At 46.1% G+C, this 26,430-nt stretch overlaps 1 protein-coding gene across 1 annotated transcript in view; it reads left to right on the forward strand.

Moving 5' to 3' along the window:
• Positions 1 to 26,430, forward strand: part of SMAD3 (SMAD family member 3) — a 63,579-nt gene that overhangs the window by 18,155 nt on the left and 18,994 nt on the right. Inside the window, exons 2-3 of the mRNA XM_081171234.1 lie at positions 25,716 to 25,909; positions 26,095 to 26,229. Of these exons, the coding sequence (XP_081027360.1) occupies positions 25,716 to 25,909; positions 26,095 to 26,229 (329 nt within the window). The remainder of the gene's footprint in view (positions 1 to 25,715; positions 25,910 to 26,094; positions 26,230 to 26,430) is intronic.

Consider the following 26,430-nt stretch of genomic DNA (forward strand, 5'->3'; position numbering starts at 1 on the left):
CAGCTGGGGAAGCCCAAGGGGGACTGGCAGTGGGACAACAATGAGTAATCAGAGGAGGAAGCCTGGGAGGAAGAGGTGCCAGAAGCTGAAGAGGTAACAGGCTTTAGTGAGCAGGGAGTCTGTGGCAGAGAGAAGTCCAGAGGCAGAAGCAGGGGAGGAGGGAGGCCAAGAGGCAGAGACGAGCCAGGATGGTGAAAAAGCCAGGGTGTCTCCCCCTCTGGACAAGGTTTCCCAGGACCAGGAGAGGTATGAAGTGGGGAAGAGCAAAGACCAGGCACGCCGGCATAGTATCACATTGCTTGGGAAGGACCTAGGAGAGGAGGAGACTTACCGTAGGCAGCTGTGGGAAGGCAGGGACTTTCAGTCTCCACAATTGCTTAATAGGGACAAGACGTATTGAAGAAGAGTTGCTGTGCTCATTAGGCATGGCACTCCTGAGCAGACCTTGTTCCTTCTAATGAAGACTTAACTAGCTCATTCCTGACACTTGTTTGCTCAGTAAGTCATGTCACCAACCCCAACCACTGTACAGTGGTACCTTCAGGTTACATATGCTTCAGGTTACAGATTCCGCTAACCCAGAAATAGTACCTCGGGTTAAGAACTTTGCTTCAGGATGAGAACAGAAATCGTGCTCCGGTGACACAGCAGCAGCAGGAGGCCCCATTAGCTAAAGTGATGCTTCAGGTTAAGAAGAGTCCTCCGGAACGAATTACAGTGGTACCTCGGGTTAAGTACTTAATTCGTTCCGGAGGTCCGTATTTAACCTGAAACTGTTCTTAACCTGAAGCACCACTTTAGCTAATGGGGCCTCCTGCTGCTGCTGCACCGCCGGAGTACAATTTCTGTTCTCATCCTGAAGCAAAGTTCTTAACCTGAAGCGCTATTTCTGGGTTAGCAGAGTTTGCAACCTGAAGTGTATGTAACCTGAAGCGTATGTAACCCGAGGTACCACTTTAAGTACTTAACCCAAGGTACCACTGTACTGTGTCTTAGAACACTGATAATGCCCCTTGCTTGCACAGTTGGAAGACAGAGAGGGGTGTGTATAGAAGCTAGCCTACCGTACAAAGCTAACAATTGCATTTATTGCTTCGCCCGCTTTTGACCACCACAGGCATTTATTCCGTCACCTCCGGGCTAAACGATGGTTTAGTGATAAAGTACAGCCCACAGTTTTGCAGCCTTGAAGCTGGCTTGGAGTTGTAGCATAAATATGCCCTTCCCTCTCCTTTCCCCACCCTTTTGGGATCCCTTCTTTCTCCAGTGACTTGTTAGCTCAGCTGGGGAACAAATGCCTTTGGCTAAGAGCAAGGTTCACATCCTTTACATAAGCTTTTTTTTCTATATAATTATATTAAATGAGGACTGCTTTCTGGCTTTGGGATACTGACTGTGTGTGTGTGTGTTGTGATGAGTGTTCAGAAACTGTTTTTCACTAGAATGAGAAAGATAGGACCTTACTGGCCAGTCAGGCTGGGGTAGAAACAGAGTGAAATGCTGAGGGATAAAAGTCCAGTTTACAGTTGTAGCTCCTAACCTCCTTTGCTTTGTGATATATATATATAAAATGGTTCCAAAGCGGTTGAAAACCATCTTTTTCTGCAAGCATAATAAACGAATTTTTAAAAATCCTAACGGGCTCAACCCCCGTGTCTCCTGTGGAAACATTGCAGAAATAATCCTTGCTCTTCCTTAAGGGGAACTTGCAGCTGCCTCTTTTCAATCTCCAGCTCTGCTTGCTTTTTATTCGGGCTCCTTCCCTGCATTCTCTTCTTCCCCTTCGCAGCTGTTCATGGCTCTTCCAGAGTGCAGGGTCTTTAAATGTTTGGGGCCCGGCTGGGAGGCTTTTTCTCTGGGGAAGGAGTGAGGGCCCTGGCTGGGCTGAGCGCCAGAAGTGCTGCTGCTGCTGCTCCCCTCCCCCACCCCCTGGATGAAAATTTCACTGCGGCCTGAAGTTTTTCTGTGGCAAGGTTGACTCTCTACTCTACTCGTTGCCTGAGGGAAAGGAGCTGCGTTGATTTCGTGCCTCAAAAAGCATTTGAGGAAGGGCCATAACTCAGTAATAGAATCATAGAATTGTTGAAGTTGGAAGGGACCCCGAGGGTCATCTAGTCCAACCCCTGCAGTGCAGGAATCACAGCTGAAGAATTCCTGAGAGATGGCCAGCCAACCTCTGCTTAAGAACCTCCAACCTTAAGAACCATCTGAGGTGGTTGGGGACACTGTCAAACAGCTCTCAATGTCAGAAAGTTCTTCCTAATGTTTACAGTGGTACCTCGGGTTAAGAACTTAATTCGTTCTGGAGGTCCGTTCTTAACCTGAAACTGTTCTTAACCTGAAGCACCACTTTAGCTAATGGGGCCTCCTGCTGCCACTGTGCAATTTCTGTTCTCATCCTGAAGCAAAGTTCTTGACCCGAGGTACTATTTCTGGGTTAGCGGAGTCTGTAACCTGAAGTGTATGTAACCTGAAGTGTATGTAACCTGAGGTACCACTGTAACCCTTCTAAGTTGCTCCCAGAGCTCCCCACTTCACTTTGCATAGAAAGAAACCACACATTTGGTAAGTTTAAAATGGTGTACTTAAAAACTTTTTGAAGGTCAGATTCATGAGTTTTTCCATACAGCAGTGAGAAAACACAGGCAGTTTCACTTAGGTAACAAAAAGTGATAAATGTTTCTATGTTATCTGCATAGAAACACAAAGATGGCTTGCTAAAGCCACACAGTCTAAGCTTGGAGCATTCTGCGTAGACATCCTTACTGGCTAGGTCACTTGGTGGAAAAGAAAAGGAATAGTGGAAAGTGGGAGAACAAAGAGGTTTAGTAACCCTTCCTCCCAAGGTAAAGGTGTGTGACCTAGCTAAGCCAGGCAGGGCAGCTTACTCTATGGTCTTAACCCCTTCATGCATAGATTAGTGTTAAGGCATGTTGGTTATATGAGGCTGATCCCAAATGCAGAAGGTCCCAGGTTCAATCCAGGGAGGCATCTCCAGGCAGCGTTGGGAGTGTCTCACATCTAAAACTCCAAAGAGCCACTGCCAGTTAGTGTGGATAGTACTGAACTAGATAGACCAATATGATCTGACTCAGTACAAGGCAACTTCCTCTGTGTATTCCTCCCTCTCTCCTGGTTGACCCCTGCCAGTTAGGATTTTTCTGGCTTCAATGCGCATCACTCACATTGAACACCATTTTGCCCTTTTACTGCCCATTCATCAATCTAGTGTGGCCTCTTTTTTTGAGCTCTAAACAATCCCTTATTCCCTTTTTTACCTATTTCATTGCATTTATATCCCAGCTTCTTCCCCAAGGAGCCTGAGGTGGTATACATGGTTCTCTTCCTCCTCATTTAATCCTCACAACAATCCTGTGAGGTAGGTCAGACTGAGAGAGCCAGTGACTGGACCACCCAGGCTTCATGGCCAAGTGGTGATATGAACCCTAGTCTCCCAGGTCTCATCACTGGCTGTCTTTTTGTTCCCATTTAAATAATTTTGGTTCTGACTTCAAACGAGCAGCCTCGTTGCTGCTTCACCCAACTCCACATCACTTATGGCTAGTGCAGATCCTTTCTGTTTCCTTCCCTTTATTTATGGATTAAAAATAATGGCAGGGGGTATGTCTGTCCCAGACCCTCAGTGCCTCGCAGAGCTCATTATGCTCCTGAAAACAACCACCAGCATCTAAGCTGCTTATTTTTGGTGGAAGGCTTTTCGGAGGAAGAGGCAGAGGATACTCTTATTTTTCCCCCCTTGTGGAAGCTGTCAGGTGCTGCCGTTCTAGAGCTGCAGTCTGCTCAAGGTCCTTCAGTGGGAAGAAACGGGACTCTTTCAAAGAGACTCTTGTTTGCTCAGAATGGGGAATGCAAAAGGCATGTTTTGGCTTGACTGCGGGGGCGTCTTGTTGAGTTTGCAGCACCTTCCTATGGATTGAACCGTTTGTATGTGTGTGCACGCAAGAAAGTTCTGAGGTTTTCTCCTTCCCTCAATACTTGGATAGAAGAGCGCCTTGTGTCTTTCTTCCTGGTGGATTCTACCCCACAAACCAAACGAAGAAGCCACCTACATGGTCTTTGCTGCTAAAAGCAGCTCGAGATTTTCAACGGGAATTATGTGGTGATTATCGGTTTCTGGATTTTGCTTGGAAGCCAATGACATCAGTCAACAATGTAGAGCACCCTTCTCCTAACTCAGTGGTGGCGAACCTTGGCACTCCAGTGATGCCCTCCAGATGTGTTGGACTACAAATGCCATCAGCCCAAGTATCATACATTGGCGGTCTAGTTTAGACGCTCCGTGCAATTAGGAACTTGAGCACTCCTGATTTGTGTGTAGTGCATCAGACATTTACTCTGTGTTTGTGAGTGGGGCTGGGTGTGTGTGTGTGTGATATATATATATATATATATATATATATATATATATATGCTTTCGTAGATTTTCACGGGTACAGGAATGCAGGTTTTGGTGTCTTCGGGTGTCTTCCCGTGTAAGAGTTGGGGTGTCTAGGCGACGTTTCGACGAGGTCTCGTCATCTTCAGGCTGGTGCTTTCGGCTTCTTGTTACTGGAACAGAGCAGGATCTCAGTGTTTGAGTTCCTATAAATACTGTTGAGGGGGTGTGGTGTATAGCCTCCAACGTTCTGGGCAGAGAGGAAGTTCCCAGGTTAGTGTGCCTTTTCTTCTTTTGTTCATTAATTACTTGAGGGATATCTTGAGTGATTTCTTGAGTGATATAATGAGTACCACTTAGGAGGGTCATTAGGTGTGGATTAGTTGCTAAAGCTTTCGTGTCTTGACCTCTTGAGCTTGTGAAGAGTTTTTCTGAGAAGATGGCTGTACTGCACTTAGTTGTGCTCTGGCTTGGCTTCGTGTATAGGGGCGAGCTGTGGTTTTGTGCCCTGTGCCAGCCAGATCTGTGTAGGGATTGCAGGGGGGTGCAGCATCCGGAGGTGCCACTATGGTTTGGCTACTGGATGGTGTCTGTAATTTATCTGTGGAGAGGGTCTGGGTTTGGGTCTGGTGTGGTTGATTGGAGATGGCGTTCTGTGTGCCTCTGGTTCTGGTGTCGGTTTTTGTGGGGAGGGCTAATTTCCAGATGTCTGGCAGGCGGGACGTGTCGTCACGCTTGTTCATGTTGTGAGGGTGTTTCTCTATCTCGATGGCTTCCATGATTATTCTCTTGTGGTGATGTTCCATGTTAAAGAGCAAAGTTACCCTGCAAAGTCTGCCCAGCCACGTACATTGGACAAACAAACAGACGAATAAATGCACGTATCGCAGAACACAAGAATGCCGTCAAAAAAGAAGAAAAAACTTCCTCTCTTTACCAACACATGAAAGAAACAGGACACGAAATTAATTTTGCAGATTCCAAATTGCTCTTGTGCCAGCCAGATCTGTGTAGGGCACAAAACCACAGCTCGCCCCTATACACGAAGCCAAGCCAGAGCACAACTAAGTGCAGTACAGCCATCTTCTCAGAAAAACTCTTCACAAGCTCAAGAGGTCAAGACACGAAAGCTTTAGCAACTAATCCACACCTAATGACCCTCCTAAGTGGTACTCATTATATCACTCAAGAAATCACTCAAGATATCCCTCAAGTAATTAATGAACAAAAGAAGAAAAGGCACACTAACCTGGGAACTTCCTCTCTGCCCAGAACGTTGGAGGCTATACACCACACCCCCTCAACAGTATTTATAGGAACTCAAACACTGAGATCCTGCTCTGTTCCAGTAACAAGAAGCCGAAAGCACCAGCCTGAAGATGACGAGTGAGACCTCGTCGAAACGTCGCCTAGACACCCCAACTCTTACACGGGAAGACACCCAAAGACACCAAAACCTGCATATATATATATATATATATATATATATATATATATATATATATATATATATATCTGGCCATGATTCTTCTCCCTCCTCCCCACAGTTGCAAGGATGTTGGAAAGAGCCCCCCCCCCAAAAAAAGCACCATTGGCCTTTTATCAAAGTATACACATGGAAAATGTTTGTGTGCTTGTGTGCGACGAGTGAGCAGAATCTTTGATGCTTCTCTAGGAACCAAAGCAAGCAATGCTACCTCGTATTGTGGGAGGTAGCTCATCTTTATCAGGATCTTAAAAAGGATAAAAAATAACTCTGCTGTAAATGTCAACTAAAACCCCCATAGCGTCAATTTATGTGTGTATTTAAAACAAATCTCTGCGGGATTTGTACAACCTGATCTACAGGGTGGGGGTGGGGGGAAACCCCTGCTGCTGTTGACGTGTTTATGTGTGTACATGTGTTGCATGTTTAAAACAGTGTGCTTCCTCTTTCAAATTCAAGCTTCAGTTTTTGGTCAGATTGTGCCTTCCTGGCTGGCAAACTTTGTGGTAAATATGCAGTTTCTATTTTATTAAGGCCCCCAGAAGCTGAGCCCTTTTCTTTCTTTACTCCATATCAATTGATCAGGCAGGCTGTACTCTGTGTTTATGTTTTGTTTTGGGTTGTGTGTTTTTTTAAAACAACCCTTGTGTATGTACAGTAGCTGAGTTCTGAAAAGCTGCGTAAATGAAGGAAACCTTCCTGTATTTGTTTTGTTTTGCATCATTTGTTCTGCTTGAGCTTTTGTTGTCAGGAGGGCCCGGAAGAAAGTCTTCAAGCATTTTCCTACTCTCAAGCTTGCATTTTTGCTGGGAAGGGGGAGCCAGAGTGCAGCAAGCCAGCCCTAAGCCATTTGGTGGAGTAGGGAGTCAAACGTGGGTTGTCTGTGCCCTGGAGGAGGAGGAGGAGGAGGAGAGAACTCATCACACAGAATCTTTTCAAACCCAGATTAATTGTTCAGTACATCTAAGCCAGGCTTTAGCAAGCTGGAGCTCTCTGAATGCTCTGGCCTATAACTCTCACCAGTCCTAGCTGGAATGGATGGGCATGTTGCGGGCTACTACAGCATGCCCATCACTACTACATTTATATCCCACTTTTTTTTCAAAGAGCTTGCTTTGGCGTGCACACTTCTCCCCCTCTCGAATTCATCCTCTTAGTAATAATAATAATAATAATAATAATAATAATAATAATAATAATAATATTTTTTATTTATACCCCGCTCTCCTCAGCCAAGACCGGGCTCAGGGCGGCTAACAACCAATAATAAAAATAAGTTGATTAAAATACAACTTAAAAAACAAGATTAAAATACAACATTAAAACATTAAGATGCAGCCTCTTCACAGGAGGAGAAAGGAAAAACAAAAGAGGGGGAGAGAATCAAATTGATTCTAAGCCAAAGGCCAGGTGGAACAACTTTGTCTTACAGGCCCTGCAGAAAGAAATCAGATCCCGCAAGGCCCTGGTCTCATGAGACAGAGCGTTCCACCGGGCCGGAGCCTGTGAGGTAGGTTAGGCTCAGAGGCGGTGACTGGCCCGAAGTCACCCAGGGGTGTTCATGCCTGAGTGGGGTTTGAACCCTAGTTTCCCAGGTCCCAGTCTGATATTCTAACTGCTATTTCATAGAATTATAGAGTTAGAAGGGACCACAAGGGTCATCTAGCCCAATCCCCTTCTGCAATGCAGGAATCTTTTTGCCCAGTGTGGGGCTCAAACCCACAACGGTGAGAATAAAGAGTCTCCTGCTCTACTGATCTAAAAATTTGCTCCTTTTGAGTGAATTAAGATAACCCAAACTGTGTCTGCTGAGGCTGTCTGTGTGTGTATGTTAAAAAACTTGAGATAAGAGTAGTTTATATATGGTCACAGGACAGTTAATACTACAGTGTTTGGAATGGGAGCCTCTTATTAGATCATAGTTTAAATCCTGGCCAAGCATCTCATGCAGACGGTTCCTTAATCATTCACTCCTGGCTGAAAGACAGCTCAAACGATTACGTATTTGCAGAGCTTGCCAAAGGAGTCCAATGGGCAGAGTGCTGAATATATTCCTTGAAATCCTAGATCCCAACTCTTCCCTAGCTATCCTGTGCTCATTGTGTGGTCTTGGGGCAAGTCGCTATCTGTCTGACAGTGGACAAGATTCGGACTCTTAAATCAACTTGGTACACTGGTTTCAGGCCAAGAGTATCACATGGCACGAAGCTTCGTGTGCTTCTTGCAGATGTCATCTGTTTAAGTGAGCTCTTCTTCATCACCCACTTGCAATTTTCTGGCAATTGGTGTGCTCCAAGCCGGACCATATATGGAGAGGCAAAGTGGGAATGTCCTACGGAGGATGTATATGCCTTGGCCTTTCTTGTCTTGCTTGTCTTTTCTGGAGGTGGCAGGACCGGGACAGGGCTAAGTTTTCCATCCTCTGTTTATTAAAGATGTGTTTATTGAGTTTTCAGAAATAACCATATACAAAGAAAAGAAACAGTAAAGAAACAAAGAACAGCGACTTCATATGCAGCACTGAAGGTTCAGAGCACTTTTTCAGACATCATAATAAAATTCTGCGTAGGGACGTTTAGTAAGTGTCACCTATTGATAAAAGGTAGCTTCACCTTATAGAGGCATGTATCATTTTCATACTCTTTGTGTGTGTGTGGAGTACGGAACTTTCTCTGTTTACTCCCTGAGTAACAAGAGTAGCAACTAATAACTGGTGTAGGACATTTTTACCAGTTCATAATGGTAGCCACAAGGCAAGCTCTGATGCTGGAAATGCAGGACAAAAAGACAACTCCAGGGCCAACTGAAGGCATTTTACTACTCTGTGCCCCTGCACACCTGTTGCTTCAGGCAGCCATTTTACTCTGCCCAATGATAGGGCCGGCCCTGTCCCCCAATCTCTTACAGAAGTGCTTTAACTTCCCAAGTTTCCAAAGCTGCGGCTTTCAACTGGCAGATGGTGACCCACACCTAGGATCTGGTAGCTTTGTTGTTGTGCTTTTTTATACGCATTCTCATTCTAAACCTGTCTACTCAGAAGTAAATGCCATTGAGCTCAGAGGGGCTTACTCCCGAGTGTATCCAGCACTGCAGCCTTACTTGTAAGCAACTTTGTGTGCAATTCAAGTGAGAGAGTTAAAAAAAGCACAGTGAAAAATATTTTAAATAAATCCTTATGCAAGGGTGGAGACGAGACAGATTTCTCCCTTCAGAATTGAAGGTTTTTTGAAAGGCAGATCTATGCTGGACACGGACTCAACTATCCACACTGATTTTGCATGCTTGTGATGTGTTTGCTAAGGTGTGTTGCACCAGTGGTGGCACAGACATCTTTTGGCAAGGGGCGGCGCTTGGAGATAATGGAGATAAAACAATGCATAGGATAGAATTGTTCACAGCATGTCCTGTGGGGGTTGCATTGGGGCTCACAGTGGCTACTGAGATAGACGGGGGAAAGGCGAGTTGTGGCTTTAGGGGCTGCTCAGTCCATCTGCTGGCTTGTTGCTGTCCTACAATCAAGCAAGTCAAGTTTATAACCCTCTTGTTGGTTTTAAAGGCCCTTCAGAATCAGCTGCCCACTCTGTGTTTTTATGGTTCACTTGGAGTTTTATTGGCGCTCTTAAGATTGAGTAAGGCCTTTACTGTTTCCATCCTTGTGAGCAGGTCCCTCTTCGCAGGGAACACTGGAATTGTAGCTCTTAGGTGAGAATAGGGGGTCTCCTAACAACTCTTAGCACCCTTAACAAACTATAGCTCCTACAATGGGGGGAAGCCATGATTTTTTCACAGTGGTATCACGGTGTTTTAAATGTATGATGTGAATGTGGACTCTGTCCAGTTGCCATCTTTCTGCTGGCCTTGGGAGCATGGACTATACTGCAGCAGAGATCTGGGCCATTCCTTACATTGGTCATATGCCACCAGCCATTGCAAGAGGGGCAGTCCTCTAGTTCTTTGTGTGGATTTAATAATCCCATTCTGCCACTTTTTAATTCTGTTAGTGGTCTTGAACCTACTAATAGATAAGTGTGGGTGCAAATTCAGTCAACGGAAGCTACTGTTTAAATTAGGCTTTGCCAACCTGGTGCCTTCCAGATGTTTTGGACTACAACTCCCATCAGCCCCAGCTAGCGAACATGTTGGCGTTGTTGTCCAAAGCCTCTGGAGGGTTCCAAGATGGCAACGCCTGGGTTTACTTGTTAAAAAATTACAGTGGAAGAACATAATTCAGGCTTTTCCTTTCTTTCTACCCCACTCCTTGGATGGGGATTAAACCAGCAACTCCCAGCCCAGCCAAACAAAGCGCAGAATTGGGCCTGGGGGTGAAGTTTAGGCCTTCCTTAGCAACCAGCCTTGGGGAGCACACCATGACCATAGAGGACGCTGTAACCATGGCGACTGGCTGTGCAGGGACTCTCTCTTGGGCCAGAGACTTAACCTTTAGTAACCTTTGTCTGCGTCTCATGACTGGAGGGAGGCAATAAAAGCCCTCTCCCTGAGATGAGCCAGATGGAGCCCCTGAAGGGAGGGGGATGCGGCCCCTTCTCTCACAACCGCTTTTTGCATCCTTCTGGAAATAGGACGGTGGGATCAAGGCCTGACCTTTTTGGAGGAATTTGACTTTGTGCTCCATTTTTGGTACTGGGGTCGTGTTTTGGCATGGACAGAGCCCCTGTCATCCTTGAACTTTAATATAAAGACACAGCCCTCAAAGTGAATCAAAAGAGAGGGGAGACTTTCACTTCTTCTTTATGAGAAATCTGAGGCTTGGTATAACAACAACAACAACAACAACAACAACAACAACAACAACAACTATTATTATTTATACCCCGCCCATCTGGCTGAGTTTCCCCAGCCACTCTGGCGGCTTCCAATCGAGTGTTAAAACAATACAGCATTAAATTTTAAAAACTTCCCTAAACAGGGCTGCCTTTTAGCACATTCCCTATCCCAAAAGAATGTTGGGAACTGGGGTTTGTTAAGGGTGCTGGGAATTGTAACTCTTTGATGGGCAAACTTGTGTTTCCAGGGTTTTTTGCGTGTAGCAAGGGATGTGTGTACACAGTCTGAGTTGGGTCCAGTCTTCGTGCTAAGCATTTCTACCTGTGACTTTGCTGGATTTCCCCTTTCCTTTCCTTTTCGAAAGGTTCCCCCACCCCAGTGCTCCACTTGATAAGGCCTCCAATCCACAGCCTGCGCTCCCCTTTTGCATTAATTCAACAGAGTTTCTGTGCTGTACAGAGTTCAAGGGAGCTCACGACAGCTTTGCCCTCCCTCGGTCTTCTGGGACATCCTTCCCTCTGGAGGTTTATAGGCAGAGTTGGTCAGTGAACAGCTGGGATTGGGGTAGATCTTATGTTAAAACAAATGTAGACCTTAAAAGAAAAAAAAAAGTATGGGATCCAACTATTTATTGGACTGTTTTCATTATCGTAACGTCATTTGTATGCCACCTTTCTGCAAATGCCCAAAGCGTCTTATGGAGAAGAAAAAAGGAATTGCACTAAAGGAGGGTAGATCATTGGGGGGGGGGGAATGCCTGTGTGAACATGTAAACCTCTCTCCAAAAGGGAGCAGAAACCAGCTGTAAAACTCAGTGGCTTCTAACATCAGCTATTGGCTTTTGAAGCTCTTTTTGGAAACTTCACTTCTGGGTGTGGGGGAGAGAGACAGCTACTGCTCAGCTGCGGATAAAGTGAAATTGCTTTGGTGCTTTATTGGGTGCTGTCCTGAAAGAGTGAAAGAATCTGGCCTTAGAATAACACTTTCTCTCCTTCGGCCTTGGAATCTCTCTCTCTCTCTCTCTCTCTCTCTCTCTCTCGTGTGTGCATGTGTACAGTTCATAGAACTGCAGAGCTGGAAGGCACCCTGAGGGTCATCTAGTCCAACCCCCTGCAATGCCAGAATATTTCACCCAACATGGGGCGTCACCTGTGTTACTGCTGGTCCAGTCTTCATTCAAATGATATTTCTTGTCATGCAGGACAGGGGTGGGCAGAAGGTAGATTTTGGTCTACCAATAGATCTCTGCACAATCTGCAGTAAATTTGCAAGGGTTCCTGATTTCCAATTGTTTAATTATAGCAACAGGGGTCAGCAAACTTTTCCAGCAGGTCCACTGTCCCTCAGACCTTGTGGGGGGCCGGACTATATTTGGGGGGAGGAATGAACAAATTCCTATGCCCCACAAACAATCCAGAGATGCATTTTAAATAAAAGGACACATTCTACTCATGTAAAAACACGCTGATTCCTGGACTGTCTGTGGGCCGGATTTAGAAGGCGATTGGGCCGGATCCAGCTCCCGGGCCTTAGTTTGCCTACCCATGAACAACACAATGTCTTTTCCCACCTAAGTGAGGCTGTGGAACTGTCAAAAGCAAACCAGGAGAGGACTTTTGTGTGAAAGGACTGTGAACTCAGTTCACTTCTGGTTACAGGGAAATGCATCTGCCAATTGCTGGTGCTAACTGGGAGTTGATCCCCAGGGTTTTTCCTAGCCCTGCCTGGAGATGGAATCTAGGACCTTCTGCTTGCAAAGCAAGTGCTTTGAATCCCATTCCTATATCTATTCTCTGTTGGTTGAACAAGGATCAGAGTTGGTCCGGACCCTCCACAGTCACTGATGTACCATATTTTTCGCTCTATAAGACGCACCAGAACATAAGACACACCTAATTTTTGGAGGAGGAAAACAAGAAAAAATATTCTGAATCTCAGAAGCCAGAACAGCAATAGGGATTGCTGCGCAGCGATCCCTCTTGCTGTTCTGGCTTCTGGGATAGCTGCGCAGCCTGTGTTAGTTCCATAAGATGCACACACATTTCCCCTTACTTTTTGAGAGGGAAAAAGTTAGTCTTATAGAGCAAAAAATACGGTACTTCCTCCTTCTCTCCCTCTGTCTGTCAGTCTATATCTATTTTTGCTGAGCTGGGTGGTGAAAACCAAGACAGCTGGCATCTATCGTGTCGTGGCTATAAATTAAAAAGCAAACAGTTGTACCTGATTTTAAACTGGCTTATGTTCTGTTAGTGCTCCCTGTCACTGTTTGGAGGTTTGCATTGGATTCTATTTATATGACTTCTAATACAATTTGTAACTGTACTAGAACACCCTTCTCCAACCGGGTGCCCCCCAGATGTTTTGGATTGATGGGAGTTGTAATCCAAAACAACGGGGGGGGGAGGGGGCACTTGGTTAGGGAAGGCTGGAGCTTCACGGGGACTGGCTTGCGCAGAATAAAAATAACACAAAACTGTGTGTCTTGAGCGCAGCTGTTTCTACTTAGCTGAGCGAGTAGAAGGGGCTGGTGATCTCACTTCCCTCCAAGCCTCCTGTGTAAGCACAACACTTGGAAAACCGCAGCGAAGTTTCCTGAGCCGCAGAGGCAGCAGCTAGAGAGCATTACCCGATATTGTAGCCCTTGAGGTGGAGATTGCGTAGCTGTTCATTCAGCCTCTAGAGGAAGCTTGATCCACACAGTCAGCTGATGGGGCAGTCAGTGGGTGGAAGGAAACTACATCTCTTGGTTGACTAGATGCTGACCCCTTTCATGGAGCAGGGTAAGAAGTCTTCTTGGCTTCTGATAAGAATTGCCTTTGCGGAATCCGTCTGGTTTCCAGCAGGCTCCAGCCAGAGGCCTCTGGAAGGTCCCAAGCAGGGCATAGAAGATGCTATCTGCATTGTTTGCCCTCATCTGCTTCCAAATGCCTCTGCTGAACACAAGGTAGTTCTCATCCCCACACATTTGTCTTAACAGCCTTTTCTTTAAAAAAGAACCCCACCCGAACTGACCACTAGCCACATGTGCATCATTCACACAACACAGCAGTGGTTTTCTAAGTTTGCTCTGCCCACCATTTTCACTGCGCGATTCTGTCAGCAATGATATTCGTAAGAAGGAAGCTAATCTCAAATCTGTATTAATCTCACTTGCATCTTATTGATTTATTCACAGCAGGGAAAGTGGAAAATGAAAATCTTGGCCCTCTTGCTGTTATGTAACAGCATTTTCATTAAATGAAAATTTAATGGCTTGGTCTTTGTCTACTGCAAAATTCCCTAAGCAGCGAAAACGTCCTGCCTCTGTGGAGAGTAATGTGCCATTAATAGAAGGGACAAACTGGCTTGAAGTCGTAACATTTCTCAAAACATTTTATTTTTCGTGCAAATATGATTGGTGGTTGAGCAGCCGTTGCTGATTCTAAGACCTCATCACAACGGGCACTTTGTTCTTCGGCCTTTTGCAAAACTCACCTCAGATCTGGAGCTCTGGAAATCTCTTTAAGCATCGAATGCGTCTTCCGTTGGCCCTCTGTTGACCAATAAAATTGTCCCTGGCAGTTGCTGGAAAAAAGAAGACTTAAAAGCCCATTCTGCTATAGTTAAGATGATACAATACTGTACTACTTTGCTGTTCTCAAACAAAATAATGTTTGAACCGGGCCCCCATTAACCATTTTAAAGGGTTTTAAATTAGTGCCATTAAAGAAAAGATTTCTTTTTTAAATCATCATTATTTTTATGGTGCTTTGCAGCCTATGGAAAAGTAATGGCGTGTGAAGGTCCATGGAAATGAGCTGGGTGGTGGCAGTGCCTGGGCTTTGCCCCTGTAAGTTTCTGGGTTCAACTGCAGTCCTTGACATCTCCGGTAAAAAGGCAGCAGAGATGTGAAAGATCTTGGAGAGATTCTGTTGGCCTTGAAAAAAGTTTCCTGGGGAGGTTGTGTGTTATTCTGGAAGTAGATATTTGGCAAATGTAAAGAATGAACTGACATGTCTTGCATGAGTTGCAACCATGCCTTTTTAAAAAAATGTAAAGTATTTTGGGGCTGTTTTTCTGGACAAATGCACATTCAGTCTAAAGATAAAAATAGTACTAAAACTTTAAAAAACCAAACACTTCAGATTAACAACACCTGACCTGAAAAGAGTTGTTAAAATATTTTTCCCTCCCTTTGTCTTCAATGATTGTTTTTACAGGTACTGTAAGTATGGGAAGAGGGACGCGGGTGCCGCTGTGGGTTAAACCACAGAGCCTAGGACTTGCTGATCAGAAGGTCGGCGGTTTGAATCCCCGCGACGGGGTGAGCTCCCGTTGCTCGGTCCCTGCTCCTGCCAACCTAGCAGTTCAAAAGCACGTCAAAGTGCAAGTAGATAAATAGGTACCGCTCCGGCGGGAAGGTAAACTGCGTTTCCATGCACTGCTCTGGTTCGCCAGAAGCGGCTTAGTCATGCTGGCCACATGACCCTTCCCTATCAGCCCCGATCAGGTAGCTGGCGCAGAAGAGAGCTGTAGTCCGAAAAATCTGGAGGGCAGCAGATTGGTGAGAGCTGCTTTAGATGCAGAGGGAGGTATATGCTGATTTGGGCAATTTGCAATGAAGCCGTACCTTTCTGAAGTTAGCTGCCTCTTTTTAGTTTGCATCCAGTAACTGAGTTTTGAAATGGAAGTCTCAAAAATGAAATCCGGTCCCAAAAGTCTGCTTGGGCTGGAACAGAACAATCTGTGTCTTAAGACAGACTGTAATACCAGTGAGTGTGAAATGCTGTGTACTGGCGAAGACGGAAAACAATCCATTTCAAGTTACCTTGTTCAAGAAGTAGGATCTGTCTGCATCTGCCGTTTTTGGGCATGTTTTATCTTGTGCAGAGCCATCCATAGCTGATGTTGTCAAAACCTTATCTTGTCTTTATTCATGTTGCATTTCCAGATCCCAGATCCCCCCACCCCCACCCCACCCCGGATTTCATGAAACTGGAGTCAGATGCAGGTCAGCACGAAAGACTCAGGGCTCTGCTGTCAGTGAAGTTAACTCTTTATTCAGGGAAATGGCATATAACTTAGCAACCCTTCCCAGCAGGTCTTGCCCCCTGGGGAGGGGAGCTTGTCGCAGCAGGAGTGGGAGAGTCCCTGGATTCTTCAGCAACCTCTTGATCCGTGTCCTCTGCTTCAGCCTCGGAGTCTGAACTGCTCCCTGTCCTATGCTCCTCCTGCTCAACAAACCCTGTTGCCTCCTTCCAATCTTCTCCCTTTGACCTCTCACCCATGTCCCACCACCAGTCCCCTGGCTCTGAGCCTTCCTCCTCTGAGGTTTCCATTGGGGATTCCCCAGCTGGTGCCTCCCATCACTCCTCTTCATCCAGCCAGTCCCTGACAGCCAATATAAATTTAACTTTGTTGCTTGGATGTCTCGCATTTATACCCTGCCTTTCCTCCAAGGAGCTCAATGGATGGCCATAATATTGTTCACCATTTCATCCTCTCAAGAACCCTGTGAGGCAGGCTAGGCTATGCGACAGTGACTGGCCACCTAGTGAGCTTCATAGCTGAGCTGGAATCTGAAACCTGGTTTCCCAGGCCCTAGTACAGCACCTTTAACCACTACACCGCATTGCCATGTAACTATTATGTAGGCTAGCAGGCCCATCCCTTTTTGTGAACTTGTCTGCAAGGCTGCCTTTATAATGATGCCACTTTGCACTCTCAAGGCTTACTTTCTTGAGAGCTGGAAGATTTACAGGGGCTTAGTTTGTCCGGGCTGTTTTATATAGGCAGCACCAATTCTAAATTGAAACCACGTCCATTTCTTTGCACGTTGGGAGGGACTTGTGTTGCCTGATCTCTGCACAGGCTCAGCGGCTGGTTAACTGAATGCAGCTTGAATACGGTGTAAAACGTTTCATGAGCTTGAGACAAGCTAAAGTGCAGAATCAAGAACAGAAGGGTTTGTAAATGGGAGGAATTGGGAACTGGAATAAAGAAAATAACAGCAAGAGCTTCGGGCCCTTTCTGGAACATAATGTGTTGTTTTGGGTTTGTGATTGAAAAAAAGAGGGGGGAAAGACTAGTTGGAAGGTGTTTTTCCACCCCTCATGAAGCAGACGTTTGGGGGTGCGGGCTTTCTTAGTAAACAGGCTTACTGCTGTGGTGAGGGGGCGAGATTTGGTGTCCCATATGTGCATTTTTGAGTGAGCTAGCTGATTTTGCCGAGGGGCATGTGGGTGTCTTTCAGAGGGCCGAGTGGGTGTGCAAAGCAAAGTCCTTAGTCACAGGCAAATGTGGGGTTTGGAAGAAGAGCTCTGTGTCTGTCTTCCTTCCATCTCCACCCCCTAAGCAACATTTGTGCAGGTCGCTTTCATCTTGCCACACACTTGGGAGCCCTGCAGAAAAGCACATCCTGCTCTCAGAGTGGCAGCAATGAATAGAAGCTCTGTCTTCATCTTCTGAAGTGGTTGAAATCTATGGCTTGCTTCACACAGGTTTGTGTCGCTTGATGTAAGGCAACGAGCTGCATGTGTGCACATCGATTGCCACAAGTCAGGATACCCTTTGCTTTATTGCTTGATGTTTTCTCATAAATGCAGGGCTTCTCAATTGAGTTGGTTCATCCATTCAGCCGCAGCTCAGTTGGTTAAAGCCACCACACGTACAGTAACCCAGTGAGGTAGGTCCACGTGGCCACTCTTTTGTTTTTATTTCTGAAGATTTTAAAAGCAAACATGCTTTTCTGGCCTATGCATACAGGGAAAGGAGATGAAACTAAAGTGGTGGAGACCAGGGGCGACAGAATGACTTATACCTCCTGGGAATTGCAAGTGGGGGGGAGAATGGCATTTTTTAAACGCTGCCTTATGTAATTCCTCCTTCCCAATTATAAATTCCTGCAAGTGGAAAACCAGTATTGGTCCTCTCTTGAAGTGACTTGCAAAGGTTGAAATTCAAAGAACACAGTATATGGCAAACTTACCCATTTAAAGCAATGCAGTGTACACCAAGTTGCTCGTGCACAGTGGGAAATATATATGCCTTTCCTCCATCAAGATGAAATGAACACCAAAGCACAGCCAGTAAAAGTCAGGCTGTTATTGTTGTCCAAATGCCTGGGAAAATAAATCCATTTTGCCTGGCACTGAAAAGGTGAGAGTCTGAACCAGACAAGCTTCCCTGGGGGAGAGCAATTCCATAAACGTGTCTACGACAGAAAAGGTCCGTCCTCTTGTTGCCTCCCACTCTAGGATAAGTCACACAGAAAAGGGTCTCTGATACTGATCTTGGGGTCTGAGTAGGTTCATATAAGAAAGGCAGCCCTGGAGGTATTGGGGTCCTGAGTCATGCAACTTAAGCTAAATTTAGGGTGCATTCTCTCTGTTCAGTTGGGGTGGTGACCTTCCACAAAAGCTAATGGTTGGATGGACAGATGGTAGGCTGATTGGTTGGATGGATGAATACTTTTGTGTGTGATTCTTTGATTTACTGGTTGCCAGTGAAAAGTCAACAGTGGAAGAACCAAAGAATGAGAAGGGAGCTACTTGCAAAAATGTTAATACTTACCAGCCAATCTGCATCTCTTCCTCTCCCCTTCCTTCTGTTCAAGGAGTCCTCAGGTATTTGTAGTAAAGGAGTGAGTGGATGATTGGGACTTTTCATGGGAGTCTTGGGTCAACCTTCCCCAACCTGGTGCCCTCCAGATGTTTTGGACCATGACTCCCATGAGCCTGAGCTAGCCAGCAAGTGTTTTTCTCTGGTTTCTGTGTCTTCTGTTGAGCAGCTGCCCCACCAGTTTGCTTGTGGCACCAGCTTCTCTGCCAAGATAATGTTCCCTCTTTCTCCCCCCCCCCATTTATCTTGTTTTTCCCTGTTTTTATTAATGGTGATATTTGCAAGAAAACCAAGCATGATGAGCTCAGTCCTGGCTGTCTCTCTCTTTCCTCACATCTCTCTCACTGTGATGTCATTTGGATGTGCCAATATGCAGTTGTGAAAACTTTGCTCGAGGGTTAGTTTTTTTTAGCTGTCCAGCACACCTAGTGTTGAAAGTAACTGCTTGTCTCTGGATGGTATTTTATACCAATAATTGCTTGCCACATTAGGAATTGCAAGCAACTTGCAAAACTTTTAAGGACATCAAGTATAACGTAAAATTGAGAAAGAACAGCATGTTATAAGGAAAACCATACAGTAACCCATAAAGAGCAGCAGAATTTTCAGCAACAAAAACATATAACCAATAAACAGCAAAATCATCTTCTTCTTTTTTTTTACTAGTAATCATCATCTGCTCACCCCACCCCTAGTAACATTATGAGTGGATATGACGCAGAGTAGTCTTAGGCAACCTGATGTCTTCCAGATGTTTGGGACTACAGCACCCATCAGTCCCAGATAAAACTGGGAGGGGGCTGGAATACAGTGGTACCTCAGGTTACATACGCTTCAGGTTACAGACGCTTCAGGTTACAGACTCTGCTAACCCAGAAATAGTACCTCGGGTTAAGAACTTTGCTTCAGGATGAGAACAGAAATTGTGCTCTGGTGGTGCAGTGGCAGCAGGAGGCCCCATTAGCTAAAGTGGTGCTTCAGGTTAAGAACAGTTTCAAGAACGGACCTCCGGAACGAATTAAGTTCTTAACCCGAGGTACCACTGTAAGTACTTAACCTAAGGTACCAATGTAGAGTGTCCTGAAAGAAGGTATGGCTGCTTGGAACACTAAAAAGGAGCATTCCGTACGGCAGGATCTTGTTGGATTTCCCACTTCTATGAAAATACGAATAAATTAAATCCAGGAACAGCATTCCTATTCCATGTCATCAGGTCCAGGCTTGTGTGGAAGGGGCTGGATGCCTTTTGTCTTTCCCACCTCGAGATGTCAAAATCCTCTTGGCTGCTTCTGTGACTTCTGTTCAAGAGGGAGCACCCGTGGCCTGATAGCTTTTGTGTTGGTTTTCAGATGAGCAGGGTTGCAAATGAGATTTTGTCTTTTCTGCATCTCTGGGAAAATGAGAGGCTGCAGATGTCGGCAAGTAATCTTTGATAGCCCTGCGTTGCGTAACGCGGTAACTTTCAAAAACGCCTTATCAGGTCCTCCATCCTCTCCCCGCACTTTTTTTATTTGCGTTCTCAATCTGTTTATGGAACTGGGTTTTCTTTCTCTGCCGATGGTGACTCATAATTAAGGAAGTTGGAGAGCAATAAACTCGACTCTGTTGTCTCTCCGCTGCCCTTTTCACCTTTCCTTTCCCCCGAGAAAGCCGTGTCAGTCACGTCCCCCTCAAGAGGAATGAACGTTTTATGCACACACACCCCTTCTTGTGGAAACTCTGAGGGTGTTTCAGTAAGGACAAGAAGGGAAAGTCTTGTTGTTGTCAGGTGCATCGGACCCCACCCCTCAACGTGGGGAAGGGGAGTCTTTGAGAGCCTCTCCTGGGACGCAGCGTGCAGCGGGTGAGCAGGAAATGATTCACCCTGCGCTCGCTCGTTAGCAACTTTGAACGAGGTCAGCGAGAACTGGAGGGCTGGACACCCAGAAGGGGAGTTGGTTCCAGGTCACAAGAAGTCCCAGTTTTGTCGTGGGGAGAGACAGGGAATGTGACATGTGCTTCCCCCCATGCCTTATTTATTATTTGAAGGATTTGCAGCTTTTTTTGAGAACCGTGCACCACAAAGCAGCTCACCACGCAAAATGCAACCGGCACCGGAGTTCAAATACAACTCAAAACCGTTTGGAATGTCGGTTCCATAACACTAGGAGGCTGACCACCAGAGCAGAAGTAAATTAAAGCACTGGCGACAATAGAACTCTTCCAGACCCTGGCAGCAGAGCCCTGGTTTATAGCCTTATTTCAAGTGGCAAAGGCCTCAGGGAAGGCCTAGGTCTTAAGGCCCACTTAAAAGTGCAGTGGATGGGGCCGGCCTGCCTAGCCATGGGGAAGGGGCATACCTCAGTGGCAGTAGCACCTGCTTTGTATGGAGAAGATCCCAGGTTCAATCCCCAGTGGCATTTCCAGGTGGGCGCAAAGCACTTTAGAGACAATACTGAACAGGATGAACCAGTGGTCTAACTTGGTATCAGGTAGGTTCCTGTGCTCATTAGGAGCATCAGTGTTATGTCACCTGCTTTGCATGCTACGTAAGGTCCTAGGTTTAGTCCTGGGTAGGGCTGGCGAAACCTCTACTTTGAAACCCTGGAGAGCTGCTGCCAGTCATGTAATATCAAGCCAGATGGACGGATGCTATACGATAGTGTCTTGTGTTCTTTAGCACTCAGATTCTATAGTTGTGGGGCCACTGTTGTGAAGGCCCTGTTACAAGTCTTTGCTGTGTGTGTGTTATCCACATGCATGTGATTGTAAATAGCCCTAGTTGAACTGCTTTTTGGGGGGAGGGGGCAGGAGTGGTGTAGCAAATGCCACTGAACCCCTTTGGGGGAAGTGCATGGTTTTGGGTGTACAAAATACAAGCCCATAGGTTGGTCCCCCGAAAGTCACTCTCTTGCCTTCTCACACATGCCACAAATACCAAAACCAGAAGTATATCAGTGGCCTAAAAAAATCCTGGCTTCCTTGCCTGGTTGCCCTGAGGAGGTTTTGCTCATCACAGGTGGCCAGCTAGAATGATGTAGACTGCAGCTGGTGGGCCCTGGGACTGAGAGGGCTTGGACGGTCACCTCTATTCTCTCGCTTTCTCCCCACCCTCAGTCCCCAAACCACAAGGCCAGTTGGATAGCGAGCAACTTAAGAGGACCTCTTTTGGTCTCTTCTGTGTGTACAGGCATCCTTCCTTCCTCCCCCTGCCCCCCCATCCCTCCCTCTCATCTGCCCTTCTAAAGCAGAGTCTGGTGTGAGGGGGCTGGCAAACTGGGTTTCATGACTAGATGGCAGATCTTCTCCAGTCCTGGGAGTGCTTCTGTAATTGGCAGCGGGGGGTGGGTGGAATATATTATTTAGTATTTGGCAAAAATGGGCCAATCCAGTCATAAAACCGCCTCAGGAAGAAAGTACAGGTCTGGATTATTCATCAGATGCAGAAGAACTTAAAAATATGAAAACCTCATGGCTTTTTAAACTACCTCTGTGTCTCTGAATCTGCAGGGATGGGCCTGTTAACAGACTCAGAAGAACTCTGTAAGAGGAATAACTCAGACCAAGGAGAACTTTGCCCGCACAATGATGGTATCCATTGACCTTATTCCAAGTCAGACCATTGGTCAGTCTAGGTCTGCATTGGCCTAGCTATGGCGTAGGGTCATAGCTCAGTGATAGAGCATCTGCCTTGCATGCAGAAGGTCCCAGGTTCAATCTTCAGCATCTCCCAAGTAGGGCTGAGAATGTCCCCTGCCTTGGAGAGCTGCTGCAAGCCAGTGTAGACAATACTAGGCTAGCTAGACCAACAGGCTGACTGTGTACAAGGCAGCTCCCTCTGTTCCTAATTGTCTACACTGACTGGCAGTCGCTCTCCAGTCTTTCAGGCTGCGGTCTCTCCCAGCCCTGCCATGGAGGTGCCAGGATTGAACCTTGGGACCTTCTGCATGCCAGGCAAGTGTTCTACCACTGAGCCAAGGCCCTTCCCCAAATAGGCAACAGTACTTTGACAATGTGCAAATTCAAGAGTTGTGCTCTGTCTCCTGGTGGCCTTCTTGGACCAGAGTTGACTGTCTTTATTTTAAGCCAGCTTTTGCCAACCTGGTGCCCTCCCTCCAGATGTGTTGGACTTCAACTCCCATCAGCCCTAACCAGCACAGTCATCTGCTTTTGGGAGCTGATAGGAGCACAGCCATACTGGCTGAAGCGGATGTGCACCAGGTTGACAAAGGCTGCATTAAGCAATTCCTTCTTCAGCACGCCAGAGAATTTCCTTGACATTCTGCTCTCTTCCTGTTCTGATGAAACTCCCTGCTGGATCACGTAGGGTGTTGAGACGTGAATGAATTGGTATGCCTGGAATCGCTGCTGCTTTTTCAAAGGAGTGTTTAATTTAGCAGTATGAGACTCACGACTCCAGTGGATCTGGAATGAGGATTATTAGCTTACTCACCAAAGTGCTTTTGAGATGAGAGGTCGTTCTCTCTCAATTTGCATAGATTGGTCTTTGCCATGCTGAAATTGAATCACCAACCACACTCACTGCAACAACCTGGAAGATGAAAGGAGGAAGGCAGGGAGGAAGGGGCAATGGAACCTTTTTAAAGAAAATGATGTAGCCACATGTTGGTTTGCCTTGTGCTGAGTCGCCTAGCTCAATATTGTCTGCCCTGACTGGCAGCAGCCCTCCAGGATTTTTGTGAAAAGAGACTTTCTGGAGATGTTGCCAGGGATGGGACCCTGGGGCCTTCTGCAAGCAAAGCAGATGCTCTACCATCTTCCACCTGAACAGCTTTCAAGGAGGATTAGACAAATTCATGGAGGAGAGGGCTATTGTTGGCTACTAGCCAGGATGGCTATACTCTGCTGACACAGTTGGTGCTTCTGAACACCAGTAGCTGGAAACCACAGGAGGGGAAGAGGGGTCTTGTGCTTGAATCCTGCTTGCTGGTTTCCTACAGGCATCTGATTGTCCGCAGTGAGAACCAGATTCTGGACTTAGATGGGCCATTGGCTTGATCCAGCAGGCTTGTCTTATGCTCTAGAGCAGTGTTTCCCAAACTTGGGTCTCCAGCTGGTTTTGGACTATAATTCCCATCATCCCTGACTACTGGTCTTGCTAGCTAAGGATGATGGGCGTTGTAGTCCAAAAACAGCTGGAGACCTCCGTTTGGGAAATGCTGCTCCAGAGCTACAACCCTTCTGCCGTGATTGCCCAGGTGTAGATAATGGATGGTGCTCTTGGGTGCCTTGCAATTCCCTCCCTGGAACTGTTGGGTGCACTTTCTGGCAGGCCAGCTCCTTCTTACTCCTCGGCCTGCCCACAAAGTGTATCCCCGCTTCTCCCTCCCTCTCCCTCTCTCTCTCAATGCAGATCCAGCTATGTTCCTTCATCTAGTTCATGTTGGTTGGGGGTCAGCCCAGAATAACTGAGCTGGGCTCCACCTTCCCCTGTGTGTCATAGACAGCACTGCCCACCTCCATCTCTTCTTGCCCAGACACAGCTCAGAAGGGCGGAGGATGTTTGGGACGTTTGCTTGGGTTCGGTTTTAGCCTATGAGAGCAAACTTTAAAAAGTTCCTGCCACAGGAAATGGCAGTGCTGATGCTGGACGGGGCTGACCACCGTTGCAACCTTTCATGGAGGAGCTTGAGTAGGAAAACAGGGCTCTTGCCAGTCAGCCATGGGCGTGGGAAAGCTTCCCAGCTGGCACCGGTTTTGTCCCAAATAAATGGATCTGGTGTGCTGGGGAGGCTGTTTAAATGGTAGGTAAGGAAGCAGCACAGTAGGGCGTTGGCAGAATTTGCGTCCACTTGCAATTGGCCACTGTGTTTGTGCTGGCTTGGACCTTGATGGCTGACTTCTTAAAGAGCCACTTGGAATATGGCTTCGATTGTAATTTTAATCCTGGCGCAGAAGGCGGGGGGAGTGAAGCAGAGCCGAGAGTAAGGATTGGGGAGAGATTTAGTTCAGTTCAGATTTAAAGATGCGCCTGATTTTGCTGATTTGGAATACGTTGTATATACTGTCTTGATTTTCAATAAATTACATGATTTTTTTTTAAAGCTGAACCAATGTTGTGCTTTTCAAAACAATAGGCAAACGATGAAACACAGCCATCTTTTGAAACTTTGCACTTCTCTGAATTTTGTAGTGCTGTTCTCCAGCCAAGTAATGTGTACAAAAATGCATATACTTTCAAATGTGCTTGAAAATGCATTATGTTTTTTTGGGGGGAAATTGCTTGCAAAAAGTGTGTGTATTAGTCAAAGCTGCATATAAAAATATGTTCAATGTGAGACATTCACACTAAAACGCCGGTGAGATTTCATGAGAACTTTTTTAAAAAATTGTGAATTGTTGTGGAAATGGGGAAAATTGAATTTAAGTTTGGAAATAGAAGGAGCTTGGAAAAATGAGATTAATGGATTTTGGCATGACTGAGATAAGCCACCTTTCTTGCCTTCACCTGCTTCCTTGGCTTGGCCTCCTTAGAAGACCCTTGTTTGCCATGGTTCTGTTTCCACCTCTTTTGGAATAGCCTCTGTTGAGTGCAGGGAAGGGATGCTTGGAGGCTTCTTCACCTGGGGGAATTCTCTGCCAGTGTTCTACATTGCTCTGCTTTTAAACCAGGAATCCTCTGCGGTTCACTTCCAATCACACGGTGCATTTTAAAATCAAAAATTATTATGAAGCTTTCTGCAAAAGGTGTCTCATGTTGCAAGAGCTGTAATTTTGCTACAGGGAAGAGTTTTATAACCTCAACATTTCAGACATGGCTGTGTGTTTTTTTAATCATTTAAGAAACTTTATATAATTTAGTCTTTAACTGTACAATGCCAGGGAAAATAAATAAATAATGGAGCGGAGATTTCCAGCTCAGAGTAATCTTAATTTTTGCATGTTCCTTGCAGTTTTGTTGTTACTGCTACTTTCTAAATGTTTGCATCCCTTTGCTCTTGTGTTTTTAAAATGCCCTCCCTGCTGTTAATCTGTTCTGTACAGAGAGTTGGGAGAAACACTTTAAAAATTCAATGCCTGCAAGCGTGTGAGAGTTAGAGAGAGGAGTGCCTAAATAATAGTGACAGGCAAGAATACAGAAGCTTAATAGCCCCTTCTTTCGTTCTTGGGGTGATGTGCCTCCTGCTTACCCCTTCTTGGCTGTACATGCTAAAGTAAATCTCTTGTAGGCTGGATCTAGGTGCAGTGGTTATTCCTTCTTCCTTGATTTTTCAGGAGAGCAAGATCTAAACGTCTGGTTGTCCTGTTCTTCCCACCCCGCTGGTGAACAAAGTGGGCAACAGTGCAGTGCCATTCTGCCGATACATTAATAACCAACCAACTTGTCTCTGTGGATTCATTTCCTTCTAATTGCCATAAGATTCTTCTATTCAGTAGGGAAGAACTCTCAAACCAAAGCCCTCTGCCTTTTCCACTTCTAATATTGCCTTTTCGTTTCCAACATTTCAGATCCCTGGATGGCCGGCTGCAGGTATCCCACCGCAAGGGTCTCCCTCATGTTATCTATTGCCGGCTCTGGCGGTGGCCAGATCTTCACAGCCACCACGAACTGCGAGCCATGGAGATGTGTGAATACGCCTTTAACATGAAGAAGGATGAAGTCTGTGTGAATCCGTATCACTATCAAAGAGTGGAGACACCAGGTACTATAACGGGCCTCTGTTGTTGTTGTTGTTGTTTTAATGTTTGTGTAGAAGGCTGGGACACTGGAAGCCAGAGCAGGTGGTGGAATTGAACCCACCATTGTACAGGAATTGCACCCAATATTGCTGACCTTGTTGTTAGACTTCTTGCTGACATTTGCTCCTTGGCTGTCTTACCTCTTCAGTGCTACCTCCAGTATTGGTTCCGAGGCATACAGAGATCCCAGCTGAGTTTCCTCCACTGGATGATTATAGCCACTCCATTCCAGAGAACACTAACTTCCCAGCGGGCATAGAACCTCAAAGCAACTACATTCCAGGTATGGTATGCTTTGCCCCAACAGAAGTGGTGTGCGGACCCTTTTCGTTGGGTGGATGGAATTACAGCTTAGGTGCTCTGTTGGCGAGACCAGAGGTGACCAGGATCAAGGCCTGGGAGATCTACATTGTCTCCTTTGACTAGAACCACCCGCTCCCCAGGTCTACCAGACCCAGGTACAAAAATAATGGTGAGCTGTGAA

Source organism: Podarcis bocagei (assembly GCF_964188305.1).
Source record: "Podarcis bocagei genome assembly, chromosome: 14".
In the NCBI taxonomy this organism is placed as follows: domain Eukaryota; kingdom Metazoa; phylum Chordata; class Lepidosauria; order Squamata; family Lacertidae; genus Podarcis; species Podarcis bocagei.